Source organism: Zingiber officinale, chromosome 9A (assembly GCF_018446385.1).
Source record: "Zingiber officinale cultivar Zhangliang chromosome 9A, Zo_v1.1, whole genome shotgun sequence".
Lineage (NCBI taxonomy): Eukaryota > Viridiplantae > Streptophyta > Magnoliopsida > Zingiberales > Zingiberaceae > Zingiber > Zingiber officinale.
In genome coordinates this window covers 27,672,519-27,696,860 of record NC_056002.1, presented here as the reverse complement: position 1 = coordinate 27,696,860, position 24,342 = coordinate 27,672,519, and the positions used below count along the sequence as shown (strand labels likewise).

General features: G+C 37.7%; 2 protein-coding genes across 2 annotated transcripts; both read left to right on the top strand.

Moving 5' to 3' along the window:
* Positions 1–201: 201 nt before the first annotated feature.
* LOC122019106 (ABC transporter G family member 28-like) lies at positions 202–12,648 on the top strand. The gene is made up of 6 exons (XM_042576614.1): positions 202–629; positions 713–789; positions 1,346–1,615; positions 12,211–12,274; positions 12,362–12,482; positions 12,580–12,648. The coding sequence occupies exons 1-6, from the start codon at positions 406–408 to the stop codon at positions 12,646–12,648; spliced, it is 825 nt and encodes a 274-aa protein (XP_042432548.1). The 5' UTR covers positions 202–405.
* Positions 12,374–24,130, top strand: LOC122018787 (ABC transporter G family member 28-like). The gene is made up of 10 exons (XM_042576201.1): positions 12,374–12,508; positions 13,663–13,697; positions 14,889–14,962; positions 17,441–18,309; positions 19,298–19,594; positions 21,119–21,598; positions 21,680–21,828; positions 22,627–22,916; positions 22,993–23,117; positions 23,820–24,130. Exons 2-10 carry the CDS (start codon positions 13,676–13,678, stop codon positions 23,974–23,976), a joined length of 2,463 nt encoding a protein of 820 aa, XP_042432135.1. The 5' UTR covers positions 12,374–12,508; positions 13,663–13,675; the 3' UTR covers positions 23,977–24,130.
* The last annotated feature ends 212 nt before the right edge of the window (positions 24,131–24,342 follow it).

Below are 24,342 nucleotides of genomic sequence, written 5' to 3'. Positions count from 1 at the left end.
CGTAGAATGCTGCAGGCCGGGAAGCTTCTGTTAAGGACTGGTACGCCAATTTGACTTCCTCAGGTACTTTTGTAAAAAACCTCTCTCCCCTCGTCCTTCCTTCTCCCCTACCTGCGCATAATTTTGAATAAACGATTTACTCTGCGTTACCGAGGCACTCTGCTCGGCTGCTGACTCCGAACCGCCCGCTTCCGTGGGCATTAGAGAGAAGCAGCTGTGTGCGGACATCCCCATAGACGCGATCGTCGCCGTTAGGAAGAGAAGAGTCGTCGGCTCGTCGCCACGACTCGTTCTCCACAATGCTGCCCTCTTTTAAAAATACTTCCTCTCTCCTCCTCCATCTCGATCTGGTCGCCTCCCCTCCTCCTCCTCCCCTGCGTCATTCTGCTCGTCGGAGACCTTGCGATGATGAGGGCTCGGCCGGCCTCTGCCACAGCCCGTTTCCTCGTAGCCGTAGCCGCATTGCTCCTGCTCTTCCCCCTCGGTCGTTGCCAGAGCTTCGGAGGAGTCAACCCCCCTCCGTCTCTGACGTCGCCGTTATTGTCGCAGCTCAATGAGGACGTCAACAATGTCACCCGGAGCTTATTCCCACTCATCAACGATCGCTTCGGCTTCTGCATCAAGGATGCGTGCGTTTCCTCTTGGTCCTTTTCTTCTTCTTATTTTTTTTTGGTTCACGAATGTTGATGTGGATTTGGACTGTGGGCTTCAGGCAATCGGATTGGGATCGGGCGTTCAATTACAGCACGGATATGAGTTTTATGGTCGCCTGCGCAGCCACAACTCCAGGTACGCATGATATTTTAGTTTTGACTAAACTGCATTTGTTTACTACGATTCGGAATTGTAACGATTCTCGAGTCAGTTGTTACTACGTACCCCGGGCTGTGTTAATCCTGCTTTTGGTTTGTCAGGTCAGTTTTTTTTTTTATGTTGTTGTTGGATTTTGAGGATGGATCTTGGTTCTATTACTGATTTTAGAAGATGAAAACATTATTAATATGGCAGGCCGACGAAGTTTAAAACCATAACTGCTGTTTACCTTCTTTCATGGAGGGAAAAAAAAGTATAATAACTGCTAATTTAACTCCATGCTACTTCTAATTTTAGGAATTGAAAGCATCGTTGATTTGGCTGGCTGGTGTAACTCAATATGATGACTGTTTGCATATGTTGTTAACACGTGTATTAATGTCTTCATATATTTCAAAGATCTGTAACAGGATGCTGCTTTAAATCATGCATAAGCTCTTAAAGCTTTATCAATTCTTTTTGTTAGATTTATTTGAGTACAATGAAAAATTGTGTCTAACTTTAGTATTCCTGATTCATTTGGAGAAAGCAGATATTGATGGACGCTTATGCACAGCAGCTGAAGTTACATTTTACTTTAACAGTTTCATTGATAGTGGAGGAAGGACTAACTATATGAAACCCAATAAAAACTGCAACTCGAGTTCATGGGTTCCTGGATGTGAGCCAGGATGGGCAAGCAGTGTCCCTCCAGACGAGAAGGTTGACCTTCAAGAATCACAACAATTGCCTTCACGAAATGTTGACAGCAAACCATGTTGTCCAGGCTTTTACTGCCCGTATGGAATAACTTGCATGATACGTAAGTGTAGTTGCCCATTGTTCCCTCTTTTTTCTTTGGCATGCTCTCATCTCACTGTTTTTGTTTTCTATTCTCCTTATTGAAGCATAAACATTGATTTACTAAGACAATGTACCAAATGCTCATTTCGTTGTTTTTGTTTTCTATTCTCCTTATTTGAAGCATAAGCATTAATTCACTAAGAAAATGTATCCAATGCTGGAAATGAATAATTTTGGGAATTAATCCCAAAATCATTTCAGGATATAGTCAATTAATTACATTTATAGATCAGTTAACTCTCCTAATAAACCACCTATAATTTCCCATATCAATTTATACCTTTGATGGAAAGGTGTATATAAAGGATTATGATGTCTTTTGGTCCCTACTGTTGGTGCAATATCCCTCAGGTCAAGGTTGACCTGGGTAACCAAGCTGAGTCTTGGTTTGGGTTTAGATGTTTGACAATAAGATATTGATTGAAGAAGAGTCAAGTAGGTCAAGGTTGACTGGATACTTGACTGGGAAGTCCTAACTGGGATGTTAGGCAAAATGAAAGACCTAGTGAGTGAAGTTAGGCAGTATGAAAGACCTAGTGAGTGAAGCTAGGCAGTATGAAAGTCCTGGTGAGTGAAGCCAGGCAGAAGAAAAGTCCTGGTGAGTGAAGCCAGGCAGAAGGAAGTCCTAGTGAGTGAAGCTAGGCAGATGGAAATCCTGGTGAGTGAAGCCAGGTGAAAGTCCTAGTGAGTGAAGCTAGGCAGATGGAAAACCCTAGTGAGTGAAGCTAGGTGAAAGCCCTGGTGAGTGAAGCCAGGCAAGGGAAAATCCAGATGGATCAAGGATGATCGGATATCTGGTGCTGGGAAGTCCAAGTAGGTCAAAGGATTGACTGAATACTTGGCATGAAAGAAAAGTCCAAGTAGGTCCAAGGGATTGACCGGATACTTGGCACAGAGAAAAGTCCAAGTGGGTCAAAGGGATTGACCGGACACTTGGTAAGGGAGTCCTAGCAGGTCAAGGGAGTGACTAGATGCTAGGCATGACATACTAACAGGTCAAGGTTGACCGGATGTTGGTTTGGGAGGTTTGGGACTTGGTTTTGGACAAAAATCAAGTGCTGGATCGATCAGTGGATCGATCCGGAGTCCCCGCGAACAGAGCCCTCTGGATCGATCCGTGGATCGATCCAGAGGTCCCAATCGATCAGTGGATCGATTGGGACGCGGCTGCTTCGCGCGATAAGCGCTGGATCGATCCGTGGATCGATCCAGGCGCTTTTCCAGAGCACAGAGGCGCTCTGGATCGATCCGTGGATCGATCCAAAGCCTCCCCGATCGATTGGGAATATTCGAATCGATCGGGATCCGACCGTTGGCGTCGTTTATAGCTGCAGGCGTGTGATGGCTGCGGCAGCTCTTCACGATTTCATCTCAGATCTTCGCCAGCTCCTCGACAGCACTCTCAAAAGCTTGTGATCGCCAGTTCTTGAAGGTTCTTGGAAGCTCTCCGAGTCAAGAGGCGGATCAAAGGCAAGAAGAGAAGCTAGGGTTAGGGTTTTCTGCATTCATTGTAAGCTTTGTGCTTGTGTTTTGTATCCTTTCCCTCTCTTCTTGTATTGAGTCTTGTAGGGCTTCTCCGCCCTTGGTAGTTACCATAAAGGAGAGTTTTATTTAGTGGAGGGTGTGTGTGTTGGTGTGGATCCTTGGATTAGTCACCTCCTTTGGAGGTGGATACCAAGTAAAATCCTAGTGTTAGCGTGGTGTGTTTGTTTCTGTATTTTCCGCTGCACATCTTTGAAGGAACAAGCAACGCCGAGCAACGCCGAGCAACGAGCGAACGCGACGAGCTATTCACCCCCCCCTCTAGCTACTTTTGGTCCTAACAAGTGGTATCAGAGCAAGGTTGCGCTTCACCGGAATCACCGCCGGAAGGGGCAAACATATCAAGAAAAGCTAGAGGGTGAAGAAGTTGGAGCAAATTCTTCAAGTTCAAGATTCTATCAAGCTCAACTTCAAGATGCAATTCCAAGATGGACTTGGATTTGACACAAGGGTGGCTCCACCATATTCATCTACAAGCTTCGATTCTTGGAAATCAAGAATCGAAAATTTTCTTATGATGGAGATAGAGCAATGGTTTGCTCTCATGGAAGGTTTTGAAGCTCCCACAAATTCCAAGGGCAAAGTACTCAAAAGGAGCAAGTGGAGCAAAGACCAAATCCAAAGATGTGAGGCCAATGACAAAGTGACCAAGCTTTTGGTCAATTTATTGCCAAGCAACATCTTGGAACAAATTGGAGAGTTTGAAGATGCCAAGGAGCTTTGGAGCAAATTGGCAAGAATTCATGAGATCCCCTCCACTGTATCAAATCATGAAGAATCCAAAGAGGGTGACTCTTTGGAGCAAGACCAAAAGGAGGATTCCGAGGTTGATAGATGCTCAACCTCCGAAGAAGAGGAAATCCAAGAAGCTTCATCCTCAAGGGAATGCAACGAAGGGAACAAGGAGGGAGCATACTCCTTGTTTCATATTCAAGATGATGAAGCCTCCACCTCTAGGATTGAGGGGGAGCAATCCTTGGTGACACCGGATCAAGAAGAAGGAGAAGCTTCTACATCCGGGTCAAGAGATGAAGAGGATGAAGAAGCTTCCACCTCCACAAGTCAAGAAAAATCAAATGGAGGAGCATCACTATCGGATCAAGAGGAAGCCCCTACATCCACATCACATGGAGGAGAAAGCACCAACCCTACACAAGAAGGTATAAATGTTTCAATTAAAAATAAAAATCATATAATATGTTTTGAGTGTAGGGAAAGTGGGCACTACAAGAGCAAGTGTCCCAACTTGGCCAAGAAAAAGGGTCAAGTGACACAAAAGGGCAAGGAGAAGCCCAAGGAGACCACCCCCGGAACAAAGAAGAGCAAGGAGCACATTGTGTGCTTCTTGTGTCAACAAAAAGGGCATTACTGAAGTCAATGCCCCAAGGGGAAGAAGATGGTCAAGGTTCAAGGAGGTACTAGTCAAGGGGGAGCCTCCAAGGTAAAGAAGAAGGTAACATTTATTGAGCCTACCCCTTTACGTTATGGTAAAAAGGAAAATAGATCAAATTTTTATCATTTTAATGCAATTTACCATAAGAATAGAAAGCATGAGGGCATTAAGGAAAAACATGTGGCCCTACATGCCAAGACTACCCAACCTAAGGTCAGGAAGGTAGATAGACATTTGGGCAAGAACACTAAGGATAATAGATACAAGCCCAAGAATAAAAATGCTCATGGATCAAATGAAAAACCAAAAACTAAGGACTTAGTGATAGAAAATCAAGTCTTGAGATCAAGGCTTGATAAAATGGAAAAGACCCTAAAAAGGATGGAAAATATCCTATTAGGGCAAAATGAGCATAACCTAGGTTTAGGGGTACAAAAGCCATCCAATGGCCATAGAGGTTTGGGATACAAACCAAAGGCTAAGAAGGATGTGCCCTCTTACCATAGAGTTCCATATAGTTATGGAACAAACCCTAGGTCTAGTGGTCAAGCCAAAAATATTAGGGAAGTCATCCCTAAGAGTATTTTTGCAATAAATGTGACTAAGACTTCTAAGAAGTCTAAGAAAGTCACAAACAAGGTCACAAGGGAGGTTATCCCTAGAGTTGACCTAGAAAATGTGACCAAGGCTTCTAAGAAGCTCAACAAGGTCACTAGGAAGGTATCTAGGGAAGTTATCCCTAGTGAGTACCTAGAGCATCCAAGGAGCACCAATAAGTGTTGGGTTCCTAGGAGCATCTTCTCTACCCCATAGATGGGTTAGAGAGTGTCAACTCCGATTAGAAGGGTAGTTAACCCAACTTTGAGGAAATTGACACTCAAGGAGCATTTTCAAGGTGTTAGTTAACCTTTGAAAATGAAATGGAATTATTGATTACTCCTTGAAAGAGTAAAATGTGCCTAACGGTGGAAGAATTGATTTTAATCTTAAATGGCACATATTGGGAAATTAATAAGAACTATCAAGTTGGGATTTTGGTATGTTCTTAGGCAATTTAAGGCAATCCGGGCCTTAAATTTAAAAGTGCTACTCTTGAGGAAAAATGGAATATGCCAACATTTGAGGACATGTTTATTTTCAATTGGCATACATTAAATCAAGGAAATTAGAAATGCCAAATTTAGGCTTTGGCATTTTCGTGTAGCACTTTAGGGTAATCTAGGTTTAAGTTGTAAGTTTAGCTAAGACTTTAAGGATACTTAGATAGTTAATCTAGGTATATTTTATTTATGCTAAATCTTGCCATGATTGTTTGCCCATAATATGCCATGACATCATGTCTAGTTTTGCATTCATGTTTTATTATGAAAAATCCAAAAATACCATGTCATGACATTCATACATCATGTAATTATAGGAATCTTTCTTTTGAAAGTTATTTTATTTTGATGTATGCCATAACATTATCATGCATTAGTTTAATTCCTTGTAATTAAGGACAAATGGCATTTAACGACACTTATTGACAAGTGACATCCTAGGTGGATGTCTAACATTTCTAAAATGCCTAGATAAATATGCATGATCCCTAGATTAGGGCAAAAACCAAAATCTACATCTCACAAAGACTATAAGATGACTTGTATGTGTTTTAGTGCATATTATATACAAGTGAGATGTTAGGATGATGAACAAAGCTCAAGATGTTGATTTAGTGCATTCCTTTGAGTTTTAAATTCATCAAAACACATAGTTATGTGTTTTCCCATCATTGGGAAAGCTAATGTACAAGTCATGTGCATTATGCCCAAGGAACATGATGGGATATTGGTTTTGAAAATGTTTTCAAAATGATTTTGGAAAACCTTGGTGAAAGCTATCTTTTGATAGTAATCACCATTGAATAGTTAGACACAAACTTGAACAAAACACTAAAGTTTTTGCAAGTTCTCAAGTTTGTGTCAATCTTTGAAAATATGAAGTATTTTCATAGAAAACTATTTTTCCGTGATAGTAAACGCCCTAAATAATGTCTACACGAAATTTCATAATTTTTGGATTTTTGTAGAATTTTCTAGGGGTTTCTGAAGTTGACTGAAATGGAATTTCAGCAACTATCAGAGCTCCGATCGATCCATGGATCGATTGGAGTTCCTGAATCGATCCATGGATCGATTCAAACGGCAATTCCCGCGAGCAGAAGCTCGCTGGATCGATCAGCCGATCGATCCAGGGAGTCTGAATCGATCAGTGGATCGATTCAGAAAGGTTCAATCGATTGGAACCCAACTCCAATCGATCCAAGTTGCTGATTTTGGCTGGGAAGGCTTGATTTCAGCATCTTTGAACCTCTTTTAGTCTAGGTAACCATTCCAAACCCCTTAAATACATTTGTATACATACAAAGGGTGTTTTCATGTTGAAAACAAGGATGGATTGGTTAACGAAGACTAAGTAGAAGTTTAGGTTGAGGTTGTTTCAAATTTTGAATATTTGAACCTCAAAACTTCTAAATTTGGGTTTCCTAATGTTTTAGGGATTCCAAGTCATTGTTGGTGCAATGACAGAAGTTACCACCATGTCTTTAGGGGGAGGGACTCTTTAAAGACATGAAAATTATTTTTCATGAACCTTGGAAGGTGGTTAACCTTCTGTTGTGAACTTGCTCAAGGTTGAGCATTTAAACTTGAAATGGGGAGAAATGGGGAGTGGATATCCTCATTATTTCAAGTGGAAACTCAAGTGGTTGAAAATGCTCAAGGTTGGGTATTTGTCTACATTGAGGGAGAAGTTAAAGATAAATGAAGGGTATGGGACCTTCATTATCGTGTTGATCACAACGAGTGATGTTGTGAACAACGATGAGCAACTCTTCAGGGGGAGAGTCTTCAACAAATGGATTTGTTGAAGTGTGCCCAGAATTGGAGCATAGGTTGATGTGTGTCCAACGATGGGTTGATGTGTGCCAATAGGGGGAGAATGTATGGTTAAGCTTAGGCCTTCATTACCTATGGGAAGGTCTTAGGGGAAGAATGAAGAGCTTAATTTATGCTTTCATTATCTAGTGGCATGAAGAAGGAGGCTATGGGATTAGCCTAACTCACATATGGGATTGTAAGTGTTATTGTGGTATTGTCAAACATCAAAAAGGGGGAGATTGTTGGTGCAATATCCCTCAGGTCAAGGTTGACCTGGGTAACCAAGCTGAGTCTTGGTTTGGGTTTAGATGTTTGACAATAAGATATTGATTGAAGAAGAGTCAGTAGGTCGAGGTTGATGGATACTTGATCAGTAACTGGGATGTTAGGCGAAATGAAAGACCTAGTGAGTGAAGCTAGGCGGTATGAAGACCTGGTGAGTGAAGCTAGGCGATGAAAGTCCCGTGAGTGAAGCAGGAAGCATGGTGAGTGAAGCCAGGCGGAAGGAAGTCTAGTGAGTGAAGCTGGGCGGTGGAAATGAAGGTAGGCGGTGAAAGTCCTAGTGAGTGAAGCTAGGCGGATGGAAAACCCTAGTGAGTGAAGCTAGGTGAAAGCCACAGTGAGTGAAGCCAGGCTGAGGGAAAATCCAGATGGATCGAGGATGATCGGATATCGGTGTTGGGAAGTCCAGTAGGTCAAAGGATTGATGAATACTTGGCATGAAAGAAAAGTCCAAGTAGGTCCATGGCCGGATACTTGGCACAGAGAAAAGTCCAGGAGTCAAAGGTTGGCCGGACACTTGGTAAGGGAGTCCCAGCAGGTCGAGGGAGTGACTAGATGCTGGCACGACATACCAACAGTCAAGGTTGACCGGATGTTGGTTCGGGAGGTTTGGGACTTGGTTTTGGACAAAATCAAGTGCTGGATCGATCGATGGATCGATCCGCCGATCGATCCATGGTCGGATCGATCCGTGGATCGATCAGAGGTCCCAATCGATCGATGGATCGATTGGGACGCTGTTTCGATAAGGCCGGATCGATCCGTGGATCGATCCAGCGCCTTTCGATAAGCGCCGGATCGATCCGTGGATCGATCCAAAGCCTCCCCGATCGATTGGGAATATTCGAATCGATCGGGATCCGACCGTTGGCGTCGTTTATAGCTGCAGGCGTGTGATGGCTGCGGCAGCTCTTCACTATTTCATCTCAGATCTTCGCCAGCTCCTCGACAGCACTCTCAAAAGCTTGTGATCGCCAGTTCTTGAAGGTTCTTGGAAGCTCTCCGAGTCAAGAGGCGGATCAAAGGCAAGAAGAGAAGCTAGGGTTAGGGTTTTCTGCATTCATTGTAAGCTTTGTGCTTGTGTTTTGTATCCTTTCCCTCTCTTCTTGTATTGAGTCTTGTAGGGCTTCTCCGCCCTTGGTAGTTACCATAAAGGAGAGTTTTATTTAGTGGAGGGTGTGTGTGTTGGTGTGGATCCTTGGATTAGTCACCTCCTTTGGAGGTGGATACCAAGTAAAATCCTAGTGTTAGCGTGGTGTGTTTGTTTCTGTATTTTCCGCTGCACATCTTTGAAGGAACAAGCAACGCCGAGCAACGCCGAGCAACGAGCGAACGCGACGAGCTATTCACCCCCCCCTCTAGCTACTTTTGGTCCTAACACCTACGCCTAACAATTCTTCCAAAAGAATACAGCATCATATTTTGATTTGTTAGGTGTAGAAGATTCACAATCATACCTTTGATTTTCTCAAGCAAAAGCAAAGACATCAATAACTAACTAGAGGAATATCTCTATTGATGTTGTGTATAATATTTTTTTACATTTGATATCAGAGCAATTTTTAGCCTCTAGCTTGATGTGTTTTCGTTGATTTTTGGATTATAAATATTTGCAAGAAATCATGTGGTAATTGGATTGAAGGTTTCTTCATAATTTATCTTGAAATTGAAGATACATAAGAAACTTATTTTTGAACTAATTTGGGGTTGAATATATTTATAATTTGGAATATGGAATGGGGAGACATTGATCGCCTGTACCAATTATCTGCTACAAAAAAATTAAAGTTTGCAGACCTTAAGATTGAAACATTTGATGCCGTTTTAGATTTCTTAAATGGGCTCATAATGTGTTTTATTTTTCTATGCCCACCTTTAACCTGAAATAAATCCAATTTAATATCCTTGGCCCACATTTCTTTAGTTAATAATTTTTAGGCCTTTATAATGGACTAGTCTACATGTGATTTGAGTCATACTGTTCTGGGCCTATTTTGGCATTTAGTATTTAAATAATAATAAGTTGATTGTTTAGTCTATCAAAATTATTTATGCAAGTGATGTTATGACATTTGTTATTATTTGTTTCCGTGTTCATGTAAAATACCAATGCAGTAAATTAATTTGTGATTTCCACGAAGCAATATTGTTGCATGCCTAAAGTGACAGTGGTATACAATTGTTGAAATTTAGATGCATGTCCTTTTATGTCTTGTGATATATATGAATTTTATGATTAGAGAGTAGCCACGACATTTTTAACTATGTAAAATTATATATTAAATATCTTGGTCACATTATAAAAAAAAGGTCATTAAGTTGTAGAATCATATGTAATATAGTAAGTTTTTTATCCAATAGGAATTTTTTATTATATTTATATGATTAATTTAGATGAAATGTCAAATCGTTCTTAATTTAACCAAAGGAATTAAAAGTTAGAATATAATTTCGTAGAATTATCATTAAGTTGTATGAATCTACTTGATGACAAGTGTAAAGTTTAGAGGGAGAGGATTCTCCTTCATTTAGGGTGGCTATATACTAATTATGCTATAAGATAGATTAACCACTTGCTGTTACTGATATCAACATTCTCGATGAGGCAAATCTTTATGAAAAATAGGAGCGATCTAGTTGCCTTAATGTGTTGTTCATAAAGATTAAGATCTCTAATGGTATTTGTGGTTCAACTAGTATTTGTGGTTCAATTGATCAGTATGACAATGTGAGGACTCTGTCCAAGGCGATGAAAAATTTGAGTCTTCAAACAAAGCATTGGCTCATACCCTAACCATAAAATTCTTATTCATGAAGCTTATCATTATGTAAATGAGGGATATTGCAACTCAGTTAAAGAAGCTCCAGGTTGAGATGCCATAGTCTTTCTTTGTACATTACATTCTTAATATTCTTCTATATTAGTATGGACCATATTCTTGTCTCATATCGCGGTCTGGTGAGTTAACGGGTGGCAACAGTGGAGGGGAGGGGCTCGAATGCTTTGGTGATGAGGAAATTGTATGGGATATCTGCACAAAAAGAGGTTAGAATGGGCATTGAGGGTAGACTCAGTGTGACCACTCTAACGCTCAAGTTAGCATAAGGCTACGTGGAAGTAGGGAACTGGAGTGGTAAAGGAGAATTTGTGGTTGTGTTTAGTACTTGTGCTCGCAGGGGCAGACAACTTTATATAGAGGGGCGAATGCATATCCGTTGCTCCGATACATGTGCATCCATTTGCCACGTTCTCTGAGATATGCGTTGACGTTTTCCACTTCTTCTGGGAGAAATGGTCCCATGAATGAAGTTGTCATACCACTTCCCACGTCTTTAATGGGTCACGTGGGATGAGGGGGTGATCGAGCCTGAGAAGCCCGGTTAACTGAGTCATGATAGTCGGATAACTGAACTAAGGGAGTCGACTATACTGAGTCATGGGAGTTGGGCGTATTGACCCGAGAAGCCAGGATAATTGAGTCGTGATAGTTGGATAATAGAGCTAAGGGAGTCGGTAATACAGAGCCATGAGAGTCAGGATTAGTGACCTGAGAAGCCCGGATAACTAAGATGTGATAGTCGGATAACAGAGCTGAGGGAGTCAGCTACATCGAGCCAAAGAGATCTAGTCATCGGGTGGTTGGATTTAGGGGTGTCAATTTTTTTGCTATTTTCCTAATAATTCTTCACTTTTATCTCAATACTTATACATAATTTTCAAAATAAAATTTGATTTAACCATACAAAACCCACTAAACCCTAAATTTAGGTCAACCTGGTCAATCCGAATCAGACCCGAACCTGGACCCGATATTTTTTGGATCAGGTTGGCGAGTCAGGTTCATTTTTGACATCCCTAGTCGGATTGAAGGAGTTGAGTGAACCTTTTGACTTCTACATCCGCTTGACTTTTGACCAATGGCTTGACTTCTGTTTTAATCTTTCCACATGGAGCCTTCCATTATCCATCACATTAGACCCTTTAATATCTTCTACAACACACAAAGATAAATGGTTAATCAATGAACTTACAGCCATATGTGTTCAGAAGGAGGATCTATTGACATTGGAAGTGAGAGAAAATGTACATCTGAACACTTAAGGAAAGAACAAAATTCAAGTCAAATATAAGGAACAAGGAAAAATTCATATTCAACCAGAAATTAAGAAAGAATCCAAGAGCTTTTTTTCTTGTAAAAAGAAAGGACACACAAAGAAGAAGGATTATCAAAAATTCCAGAATTGGTTTTAGAAGAAAGCCAATCTCATTCCGTTTGTTTGTTGCCATTACTTCAATTTTTTTTTAAAAAAATATATGACATGGATGGCCAAATCATTCAAGTAGTACCACTGCTCTAATATTTGAGAATTTAAATATCTATACTTATGTCACTAATGATAATCTTTTTCTTGATGAAGCCTGTCCATTGGGTGCATATTGCCCATTAGCCACCTTCAATGTGACTACAGGTCTTTGTGATCCGTAAGTTGATTGCGTTTTCCTGTATTCCTTTACTGATCTTCATTTTTATGGTAAAAATGGAATATTATAGAGTTTATTTTTGTGCAGATACCAATACCAGCTTCCCTCTGGGGAAACAGATCATAGTTGTGGTGGCGCAGACATCTGGGCTGATGTTGATCATAGTAGTGATCTATTCTGCCCAGCAGGTTACTTCTGTCCAAGCACTGTATTGAAAAACAACTGTAGCAGTGGGTATTTTTCATATCCTCCATGCACAATGTTTTTATTTGTACTGTTATCATATTGTGCGGCATACGGAATAGGTATTGATGTTTAATGATCTTCTAATTAAGGATTTTACTGCAGTTTTGGCCTTTGAAGGGAACCGTTAGTTTCAGTGTCATGTCAGTACTTGGCACGATTCTAAGCATTCTAAGATCAACTTAAATGGGTTTTAATTCTATAATTACCATCTAGTTAGTTTGTTTAGCTCCAAAGATAACCCTATACCAATATGAACATAAATATAAGAAGTATCTTTCTTAACCATTGAGATTTGGTTTGAACTGAGACAATTGAAACTAGAATAGGCATATGTATAGAATATAGATATGAGTTGGTCCTAATCTGACACAATTTAACTAGAATAGGTGTAAGTATAGTATATAGATTCACAGATTCTAGGACTCTAGCATTACTCCCCTTTTCTGTAGTTGGCGCTTCATTTGATGCATCTGCTCTTCCCTTCCCCTCTCTTTATAGTGTCTCAGCTTCTATGAATCATGGGAAGAGAGTATTCTTATTTATGTGGCATTACCCGTTGGTGCTTCTTCTCTTTTCCTCCTCTCTTTTAGAGTTTTATCTTCAACTCATACTAGCATACATAATCCAAGGATGAGATACGAGAAGGGAATATTCTAGTCTCGGTCAATTTCTGGTAGTACTAGCAGAGACAAGCGTGTTCAGTTGGTACCATTGAAATTGTATCAGTATGGGTGACACAATGATATTTACTCATATTGACATAGTATCTGTATCAGTATCCAACCAGAATGATAGGTTTTGATCATGATGGCCAATACACTGCATCCACTTAAGTATAAATGACTTTCCACTGTGTTTCAGAAGAAACTCAGTGTGCTTATGTTTTGCCTCACTTCCTTCAACATTCTGTATTGAGTTTTTTGTTTAATAATTGGAGGAAATGTGATTTTTTATCAGTTGTAAAAACCTTGCATATCGGTAAAATTAGTGTGAATTTTGACTCATATCCTTTGTGTAAAAAAAGTAACAAGATAACAGAGAATAGTCCTGAATTCCTGATTATCTTTTGTTCTCCTAGCTTTTTAAATCTCCCTTAGTTCTTGCTATTTCGCTACAACTGATTTAGTGTTTGCATTTTACAGACACTATTGCCGTATGGGGTCTACATATGAAAAAAGTAAATATCAAATTGTTGCTGTTCAATTTTCACTCGTTTCTAAAAAATAACTGATATTGGTACTGCATTACTCGATATGCATATTTTCAATTTTTTTTCCCATATTATATGGGTCATGTTCCTGAAAGTTGTTGATGGATAGCAATCTTAACTTATTTTCTAAGTGTAATTTGACAAAGTAACTATAACATTTGTTTTCTGAGCATCCGCTGTTAACCTAAGGAATATAAAACACTTCATTTTACTTAAGTCGAAGTGTCATTATAAAATTAAGTTAATATTCCTTTCTAGAGAGATAAAATTGGACCTTTGAATGTCATATTATATAATCAAGAAAATCAATCTAAAGCTCAGACTAGTTAGTATACTAAGCATAAATAAGATTTGAAGTTAGAACCATGGTACTGTGAGGATAATCAATTGTTAGAGGTGTGATATATTTCTCTGTTACAATTGTTAGAATACATCAAAGCACCTAGATGCTGTAGAGGTAATAAGCCAGAGAACAAAAACAAGAGAGTTACAAGAACAATTAAGAAAGCAAGATCAATCAAGAAACAAGTTTTATGTGGTTTGACAATCTTACCCACATACACGACCTCAAGGAGAGATTCTTATTATTTTTTGGTCAAAAGTACATCACAATGTCACTACAATATGATGAATCACCAAATGGTTTTTACTTATGCTCTCAAAGATCAATCAGGATATACACAATATAGGATCACTTAATTGCTGAATCTTAAAGTCACATGCTGTATATGACTTCTTTAGCTTCTAGAATGTTGAGGTTGGGACCACTAGATCAGTTCTGCAGAACTCAGGTCAGCTACCATCTTGTAGGATTGGCTAATCACCTAGCTGATTCTATTGAACACCAAGCAGGGTTGGTAAGGTACCAGGTTTGGCCAACTGAAGCAAAACTTGCCCAATGCACTTCTAATGAGCTCACCTGGGAACTTGACCCTTGAAACCTTAGCATGGCAGGTCATTCCAAATCAATTACTTTTAGCAGACGTCAAGCATATGTGGAAATTTTATTTTACTAGATCTCTATGCTCAGATGCTTCTTTAGTTCTGTGCATGATAATGCAGCATGCTTCTATAAATTTGCTTTTATATATATAAATATATAATTATATGGATATTATGTCATTTCTTGAACAAAGTTAACTAACAGCTTTATTGTAGGTTGCTTCAAGTCTAGCTCATGCGATGCAAATTCCTATAATCAAAATATCACAATTTTTGGTGCTTTAGTGATGGTATGCTGTTTATTAAGCAAGCAAGTGATTTGGTTATATTCTTGTCTTAATGTTTGGCCTTTAAACCTCTGTCTCTATCAATTGTGTGATGATATGACTAACTCTAAAGCCTTTTGTCTTGTTCTCCATTTGAAAATAGCTTTGATAATCTATAAGTATTTTCATTTCTTGACTTTTTGGGCTGATCCTTTACATTCTCAATGACCCAATGCAAGTGATTCCTTGAGTATACTTGTGGCTATATATTTTGTATTAATTTTATTTTCATTATCAATGGTGCATGCAAGACTGCTTTATTGATTATTTTTCATTTCTCAAGAAGATTAAATCATTGAACATTGTTGATAATATACTTTTACCATATGTCGATAGGTATGCAATAGAAAACTCATTATATTTTCCCACTTGTTAGCAATACAATAGAATAGACACAATAGAGCATTATAAATTAGGAGAAAATTAATTGACTTGTTTTGGAATGCATTGCAATGAGTTAGGTTATTCCAACAGAATAGTTGTCTTGTTTTGGATTGCACTGGAATGAGTTAGGTTATTGCAATAGAAATGGATCAGTAAAAAATTAGATCAGTTAAGTAAAAAAGACATATTGCACATTATCCATTTATCCTAATGTTCCATTATTGTCTGATTTATTGCTTTATTTCTTTTTGTTGCTAATGAAACCTGGAGTGTGCATTACAAAGTGGATTCTTAAATTGTACTATTCTGACCAGTTAGCAATTTATTTTTCTTTAATAGAATCTGATATACTTTATCTAGAAACATATGTTAATGTTGTCTAAGCACTTGCTGCTCTACACTAAGATATACAGCTAGTTCAATATGAGTCACTTGTGGAATGAGTATCTTCTAGTATATTAAATCCCTCCAATTTAGTACATTTACTAGGCAGGATCATTGAATTCCATTAGTGTTTGAGTTAAATCTAATGTAGGCTTGTTTGGGATTGGGTTTCAAATTTTGGCTATGAAGTATGTGCCTCCCACGCATATCTTATGTTGATCTCATGATTTAAAAGTTAGCATTGTGCTAGTGAAATGAACGAAATTTACCATTTCGTCCGTCTCCTGGCATTGGCACTGTAGCCTCTGTGACCCCGTGGGAGGTCACAGAAGTTGCCGCTATCCCGCGAGAGGTCATCACAATCCCGTGGAGGCCGTAGTGACCTCTCGCAGGGTTAGGGAGATCGTCGCGACCCCTTGCAAGGTCACGGAGGTCGCTGCGACCCCACCACGATCTCCTGCGACCCCCACGGGTGCGTGATTTAAAACTTAGCCTTTAATTAAACTAATATTAATAATTTCAATCAACTCGTAACTACAATAGAGATAATCTAATTAGACTTAATCAAACCCTAATAAAATTCTCCCATTAATTTAATATATATATTATTATTTTATTTTTAAAAAATATATTATAAAATTTTTATTTATTCACTGATCATATAGAAGCGTTTCGATCCCATATATATATTTTTCAAAAAAATATTTTATTATTTAATATTTAGGTTGAATTTTGTATTTTTAATTAATATATTTTATATTTAAAAAATATCGAAATCCTATCGGCATGACATGATACGGTATCGAAACCGTATAGTTCAGTTATAAATCGAAACTCTTATACAGATCGAGATTTTAAATCATACTTGATTGTTTACAAATTCTAAAGCACTAGTGTCAAAAGTTAGTTTCATATTAACAATTAGTAATCCTAAGTTCTTAACCTCGTTAGATATTGAGGGTGACCTTTTTGTTTTCTAAAAGGATTATTCTCCCATATAACTTATTTATAAACGAATCATGAGACACACAAAACTCATTTAACCTGATTACTTAAATAGGTTTGGTAGGGTTGACCTAAGTAACCTTATCAGGTTCCAATCATGAATCTTGACTCACTCATGGTTACATATATTATTTACCCGTTGTTTTGGATTTTCAGATGTTTAGTCACAAATGTAGACTGAAAAAAAGTTTCTGAACACATATTGGTAGAGGAAAAATTTAGTATTCATTTACAAATAATATCAAAGGTGGTAATTGCTAAGCTGTGGAAAACAAAAATGCAACCATTAGATTTAAACTCATACTGTAACCTAGAAAATGATGTTTGTTTCAAGTTCAAGAGGGTTTAGTCATTTGCATTCATTAGTTCACCACAATTTTTCATTCTTTTTCTAACATACACATTATATGCCATTAGAGTTAAAGAATTAAACATGTCTAATCGTCATGCTTGGTGATTTTCTTTTTACAGAGATTGAAAATTTGACCGATTTTTAGCTTCCAGTTGTGTGATCCACTTTTTCTTTACAGTGTTCTTTTGTGAGAAAAATTGTAAATGCATGAATTTACCTTATATTTTTCACTATGATATTCCTTTTTTTTGAAGAAGAGCCAAACAGCTTTACTTGATAACTATCTGTTAGTCATAGTTCCTTTCTGACTATTGTAGGTTGCTTTAATTTTGCTGTTGTTGATAATATACAATTTCTCTGATCACATTCTCTCATACCGGGAAAGAAGACGAGCTGAATCCAGGGAAGCTGCTGCCAAGGTTGCTAGAGAAGCTGTGCAAGCTCGTGAAAGGTGGAAAACTGCAAAAAATGTTGCAATCAGGCATGCAGTTGATACCCAAAAACAGATATCTGGGACATTTTCACACAAAATATCCAATGAACTTCAAGAGCCACAAAATGATGCTGATATATCCAGGCAGTCTTCAGATGTATTAACATCAGAGATTGAGGAAATATCTATTCTTCATAATGTGCCAAATTCATCAGAAAAGAACTTTGAGAAAGCTGAAGGTCCTCATTCAAATATTGGGGGCAAAACCCCTAAGAAGAACACAATTAAAGACAAATTTAAGCATACTCGTACTCAAATTTTCAAGTTTGCATATAGTGAAATTGAAAAAGAGAAAGTTGAACAACAGGAAAATAAGAAGTTGACCTTCTCAGGAGTAATCTCAATGGCCACAAAGAATGAAGTAAGAACAAGACCAGTTATAGAGATTGCTTTCCAGGATCTAACGTTAATTCTTAAGAGAAGCAAGAAGCAACTTCTGAAGAGTGTAACTGGGAAATTTATTCCGGGACATGTAACTGCAATCATGGGTCCATCTGGTGCAGGGAAAACTACCTTTCTTACTGCTTTGGCTGGAAAAATATCTGGATGTCAAACAACAGGATCAGTTTTGATAAATGGAAAGGTTGAACCTATCCAGTCATACAAAAAGATTATTGGCTTTGTGCCACAAGATGATATTGTTCATGGAAACCTGACAGTGGAGGAAAATCTTTGGTTCAGTGCTAACTGCAGGTAAGAGATGGGCACAATATAAAATAGGTAATTGAGTTAGTAAAAATTATCACCTGCAATCTCATGAGCTACTTTTAATGTCAAAATCTTTCTCTTATGCTAGTTTGAACATGACTTATATTTAAAGATGAGCATTTATGGGAATATGATCTGTCATTGTCATAATCAGAAATCTGAATAACTATCGTTACTGACTGAAGATTTTATACTCATGCTTAAAGGCTCATAGATCTTGTCAAGCATTTCCACTTATCTTTTGCATTTTAATATCTCATTTTTTCTTTTTGTTTTTGCATGTGTATGTCTAATGTTGCATGTATAAAATATTCTAGGACTTGTGGATTCAAAAAGTTGACATACTCTATGTTTTAACACCTACATTCTACTTATCTTCATATTATTTCACTATGTTACTTGAACTTGGGTAACTATGCAACATGGGTGTAGATCCAAGTATCTGACACTACTACCATATCTAAAACTTTTTACACGTGATCAATTGAAATAATGAATGTCAACTTGAAGAATCAGTGTTTGAGTTGGTATCCGACACTGTACAACATAGATTAACATCCAAGTACATAGCTATTCATATGTCAGATAGATTGCATATATTCCTTGCATGTTTGTTGCTTCTTATTGAGATAAATACCAGAATTTTGGTTATGGAATTGGAAGCTATTCATTTGATTGAAAAAGCAAACATATATACTGTAAATTAGTGCTTGCCATACCCTTGCACTGGATTCCTAACTTGTCTTGGGTGCATGCTAACTAGCTTCAATCTTTGCTTAGTCAATTCATGAAAATGTTCACATATTGTATTTTCTTTCTATTTCATAATTTTTATTTGGAAGGTTAAAGTCTCTCTTCTTTTTTCTTCTTCTAATTGTATCATAACTTGTTTGGTTGATATATGTATATGTCTTTGCCAAATAAGGAGTTAAGTGCACCAATTACCAATGTAACATTTGTTTTCCCTTGTTAGACTTTCTGCAGAAATGCCAAAAGTTAATAAAGTTCTAATTGTCGAACGAACAATAGAGTCTTTGGGTTTGCAAGCTGTACGAAGTTCCTTGGTTGGAACAGTGGAGAAGCGTGGAATATCTGGTGGTCAAAGAAAGCGAGTAAATGTGGGGTTAGAGATGGTCATGGAACCATCTCTTTTGATACTCGATGAACCAACATCTGGTCTGGACAGTACTTCATCTCTTCTGCTGATGAGAGCTCTTCGTCGTGAGGCACTTGAAGGGGTAAACATCAGCATGGTGGTCCACCAGCCCAGGTCCGCGTGAGAAAAATAGTGTGCTAGAGTTTGGTTTTGGTTTTCATCACTTATTTTTTCAAAGCATTTCTAGTAAAATCAAATCTGCAAGTTGCATATAGGATTTACAAATGCATACAACATCATCATGGATTGTAAAACTGACTATCTTTGCAAGATTCAAATACTAGTCTGATATCATTTTTGATGCCTGGTTGATTTGTGTTAAATGTAGATAGATTATAGTCTTTAACTCATAATTTAAAATTTTGTTCTGGTTGTCATAGGTGATATGCACTGTTCTTGTGTATCGAAACTGAAACCATGGAAAAGGGTAAAATTTACATGTTTCTCTTGTGTCACTTATTTCAACTGTCCCACCCCATGTATTGTCTAGACTGGGTGATGCAATTCAGCCTTTATGGAGCCAAACTAAGTTAAACCTTTCATTTAACCTGAATTAATCCTAATTTACATCCTATTCTAAATAATTACTCAATTAAACATATAATTTGGATTTTTAACCAAATTATAAAAAATTATGCACTCCATGACGTCTTCTAGGCTCCGGAATGCTCTACTAGTGGGAAGATCCATAGTTGCCGCATTCACAACTATCACAGTGTTAAAAATCATTCAAAAAATCCATTAGAAAAAGTTTGCTCAATGTTTGAGCCATAGTTGGGTCTAATAGTCCCTATTGGCCCACAAAAACAAACTCATGTGCATCAATGATGCACAACACGATCTTTGGAAAAATGTGCATCAAATATTTTTAATAGCTAAATTATCAGTAGAATCTCTATATATCTATTTCAGATTATCTTTTGAATTCAATACTCAATTCAGACATTGAAATTACGAAGATAAACCTTCAATGATGGTGATTGCAAGTTTCCTAGATTGGTATTCTGGAAGTGAAATTAACATCTATAGTGAGAGCAATTTTCACTTTCAAAGAAAGTGATGAACACACCTTATAGCCTCTATTTTCTAACATGGAGTGTAGATCACTGGGGATCTCTCAGCAGTCCATCATTAGGCTGGTAAATATTCTAGCTTGACTACTATGGAAACTTAATTACTTGCTTTGTGTTTGTAGTTTATTATATATTTGATTCCATGGAGAAGCTTTTGAGAGCTCCATTTATTGTTCATTGTGTTGTGAAAGTATTGCAATCTAACTTTTTTCTAGCATTTAGAAGATTTTTCTTTAAATTATAGACTACAAATTTCACGTCCTCTTGATAGTTAGGCTAGAAAATTTTGAAATTGAAACAGAAAAATTGTCGAATAATAGCGGATAGTACTCCAATCTGACTTTAGAAATTGAAGCTTCAATATTTACCACACTTTTATGGAAAGAATATCTAAGTATCCAATTTGATTTGGGAAGTTTAACTGTCATTTGTAATTTTAATAATAGTTCTGTAAAAAAAAATGTTTAATGTAGTTCGACTAATCGTTAATTCCTCTGAATTTAAAAGTCATGCATTGTGATTATTTTCCATGAGAATAATGCGACTATTTTTTTTGGTGTTTCAGCTATACTTTATTCAACATGTTCGATGATTTAATACTTTTGGCAAAAGGTGGTTTAGTTGCATATCAAGGACCAGTTAAGAACGTTGAAGAATACTTTGCAGGCCTTGAGATTAAAGTTCCTGATCGTGTCAATCCTCCGGACTACTTTATTGATATTCTAGAGGGCATGGTAAAGTTGAGCACAAGTACAGGTATTATATCTAGCCAGCTGCCAGTGATATGGATGTTGCATAACGGGTATCCAGTACCCCCTGATATGAAAAATGAGCTCAATTCTGTCCATTCATCATTTAGAGATAGAACAAACCCTGTTAACAGTGGCTCAGATGTGGTATCTGGTTCTATTGATTTTTGGGGAGGAGTAAAAGGTGCGATAGGAGAAAAGAAAGAACACTTGGAGAATGTTTTTTCAAAATCCAAAGATTTAGCAAACCGAAGAACTCCTGGTAAACTTTACCAGTACAAGTATTATCTTGGAAGGTAATTTCTTATCGTTGAATAAAATTACTCTCAATAATGCTGTAAGTTGTAATGGAACATGGACTGCACTTGTGACTACAGGGTATCCAAGCAGCGATTGCGTGAAGCTACATCCCAAGCTGTGGATTATTTGATTCTTGGTCTAGCTGGAGTTTGCTTAGGAATACTTTCTAAAGCAAACGACTCAAATTTAGGAGCAGCTAGTTACACGTACACTATTATAGCTGTTTGTAAGTTGAAGATGATTTTCACTTCTTTGAACTATCATTTGTGAGTAAATAAAGTAGCTTTAAAATTTACTGATCATGATGACAGTTATTTGGCTTTAATTTGGTAATATAGGAGTATAGTTCAAGTTTTTAGTATACTCCTAAAGGATGAGGAAGGACATCCCACTTCATCTTATAAGATGTAGAATTGATAATATTCACGTTAGTATTTTGTTTTATGGTTGTTGAACAACTATAGTGAAAATTTACTTTATTGTGCAGCAATGGAAAACATGTCAACTATTTTGACTCTGAAAAATTGCTTGGATCGGAACCATTTTACAAAATAATGTAGAATTTTTTGGTTCAGGTGTATATGCTGATCATTAATGTGAAATTTTATAGCAGTGATTACCATTGTCAATAGTAAATGCTAGGTCGATCAATGTTTTCAGCCAAATACTAACAATTAATAGTTTGCAATTATTAGTATATGGGTCATATGGTTCAGTTCTTCTCAGGTCACCATTTCTTTTAGCATGTGGAACTATCTTGATGGTAAATGTCTTCCTTATGTGCTAGTCACTATTCTAAAGGCTAGTAGCCACATGTGATTTACCTCCTCTGTGTTGACCCTGAGATGGGTTGGCAGGAGCGCTGGGGCGAGCGTATTCGCCTTTTGCCACCATATGAAACTATCTTGAAAATAAAAATTAACTATTGTCTAACTTGCCGAACTGTCTTTTAAATTAGTAAGTGAAAAAACTCCCATTTTTCACTACAACTGTAATTAGTTGAGCTTTGTTTACTCTGTTGCAGCTCTCTTAGGTCAGATTGGTGCTTTAAGGTCATTTTCACTTGAAAAGCTGCAGTATTTGAGAGAGAGAAGATCTGGAATGAGTTCTCTTGCTTATTTTCTTGCAAGAGATACAATTGACCATTTCAATATTGTAGTCAAGCCTATTGTGTATCTCTCAATGTTCTATTTCTTCAGCAACCCCAGGTCATCATTTGCAGACAACTATATCATTATGCTTGCCCTTCTCTATTGTGTGACTGGTATTGGTTATACTTTTGCCATCTGTTTCCAACCTGGTTCTGCCCAACTGGTGCGTATTAGCCATTTACTAATCTTGTTTTTTTAATCTTCTTTATCTTTAACACGAAGCAACATTGATTCTGCAGTGGTCTGCTCTTCTTCCTGTCGTGTTAACTTTGATAGCCACTCAGCGGCGAAATTCACAAATACTAGCAAATTTATGCTACCCGAAGTGGGCCTTGGAAGCTTTTGTCATTGTGAATGCAAAAAGGTGGTGATTTATTTCTATCATTATAGTAAATGAGAAGCCTAGATGACCAAACCTTCTATTTCAGCATTTACAGTTGTTTGGTAAAATCATTTAGAGTAAGCTATTGTTATCATGCTTTAAAAACGGTTATGTATCCTTTTACGGGGTATGTGCCTCATAGTTAGGAAGCCACAAAACCAGGTCACCATGAGACAAAGATGTTAGATAGCGGTCCGATTGACAATGGCAACGTGGAGCTCGATATGGGTTAAACAAAACTCAATTTGGGAGAGATAACAAACATACTTGTCACCTCTTCTCTACTCTCACTGTCTCTTGAGTGGCTTCTAGGTCTCAAGAGCGGTGGCACTTGCTCGAGGCATCAGTATTTACATAAACGAGTTGCTAATGAGTTTTATAAGTCAGTTTGAATTTCCCTGTGCACAATGATACTGTTGGCCTCCTTATGCCCACCTATTCTACTGAGGGATATAAGAAAAGATTAAACCAAATTGAGAAAGATTTTGATTGTAATAAATCATTAGTTGTTTATATTAACTGACATTCAACATTTTTCAACTGATAGTAGATCTTGATGCTCATTTGTACAGTCTGACAGTGTGGCTTGGTATAAAGTCATCAGTTTGTGTCCTACATCAATATCGTACCAAAACGTCAAACCTTGATTATTATGATCAACGCTACTGCTGCTTTTCCTTGCAGGTACTATGGCGTGTGGCTTATTACGCGGTGTGGAGTACTTCAAAATTTTAACTACAACATCAATCATTGGGGGCTTTGCTTAGGCGTCCTCTTTCTTTATGGTTTCACTTTCCGCTGCATTGCGTTCATTTGCATGGTGTTGCTGAACAAAAAATGAGGAAGAAAGCTTCTCTACTTCTCCCTAATTCATCAGTGTACATGAGCTTTACGTTTCCCATTTAACTTATGCCTAGGATCGTCGATACAAGCATAGAAGATGCTATAGTACATGTATATCTATACGATAGCATTGTAAGCAAAAGATGTAAATCATCGTAAGATGTCTCATTTTAATTCTTTAACAGAACCACTGTGCTGTTGCAACTGATTTCGCTTGAGTACTTATAGTCGGTTGCATTTTGGATAGTTATAAGCTCGAAATATTCTGTAGATTGAAACCTCATAGACTCAAAGGTCTCTTGCATGCTTGTTTGCTAATCAATTTATCGAAAATTGTTCGGTATAATATGAATTATTTACCCTT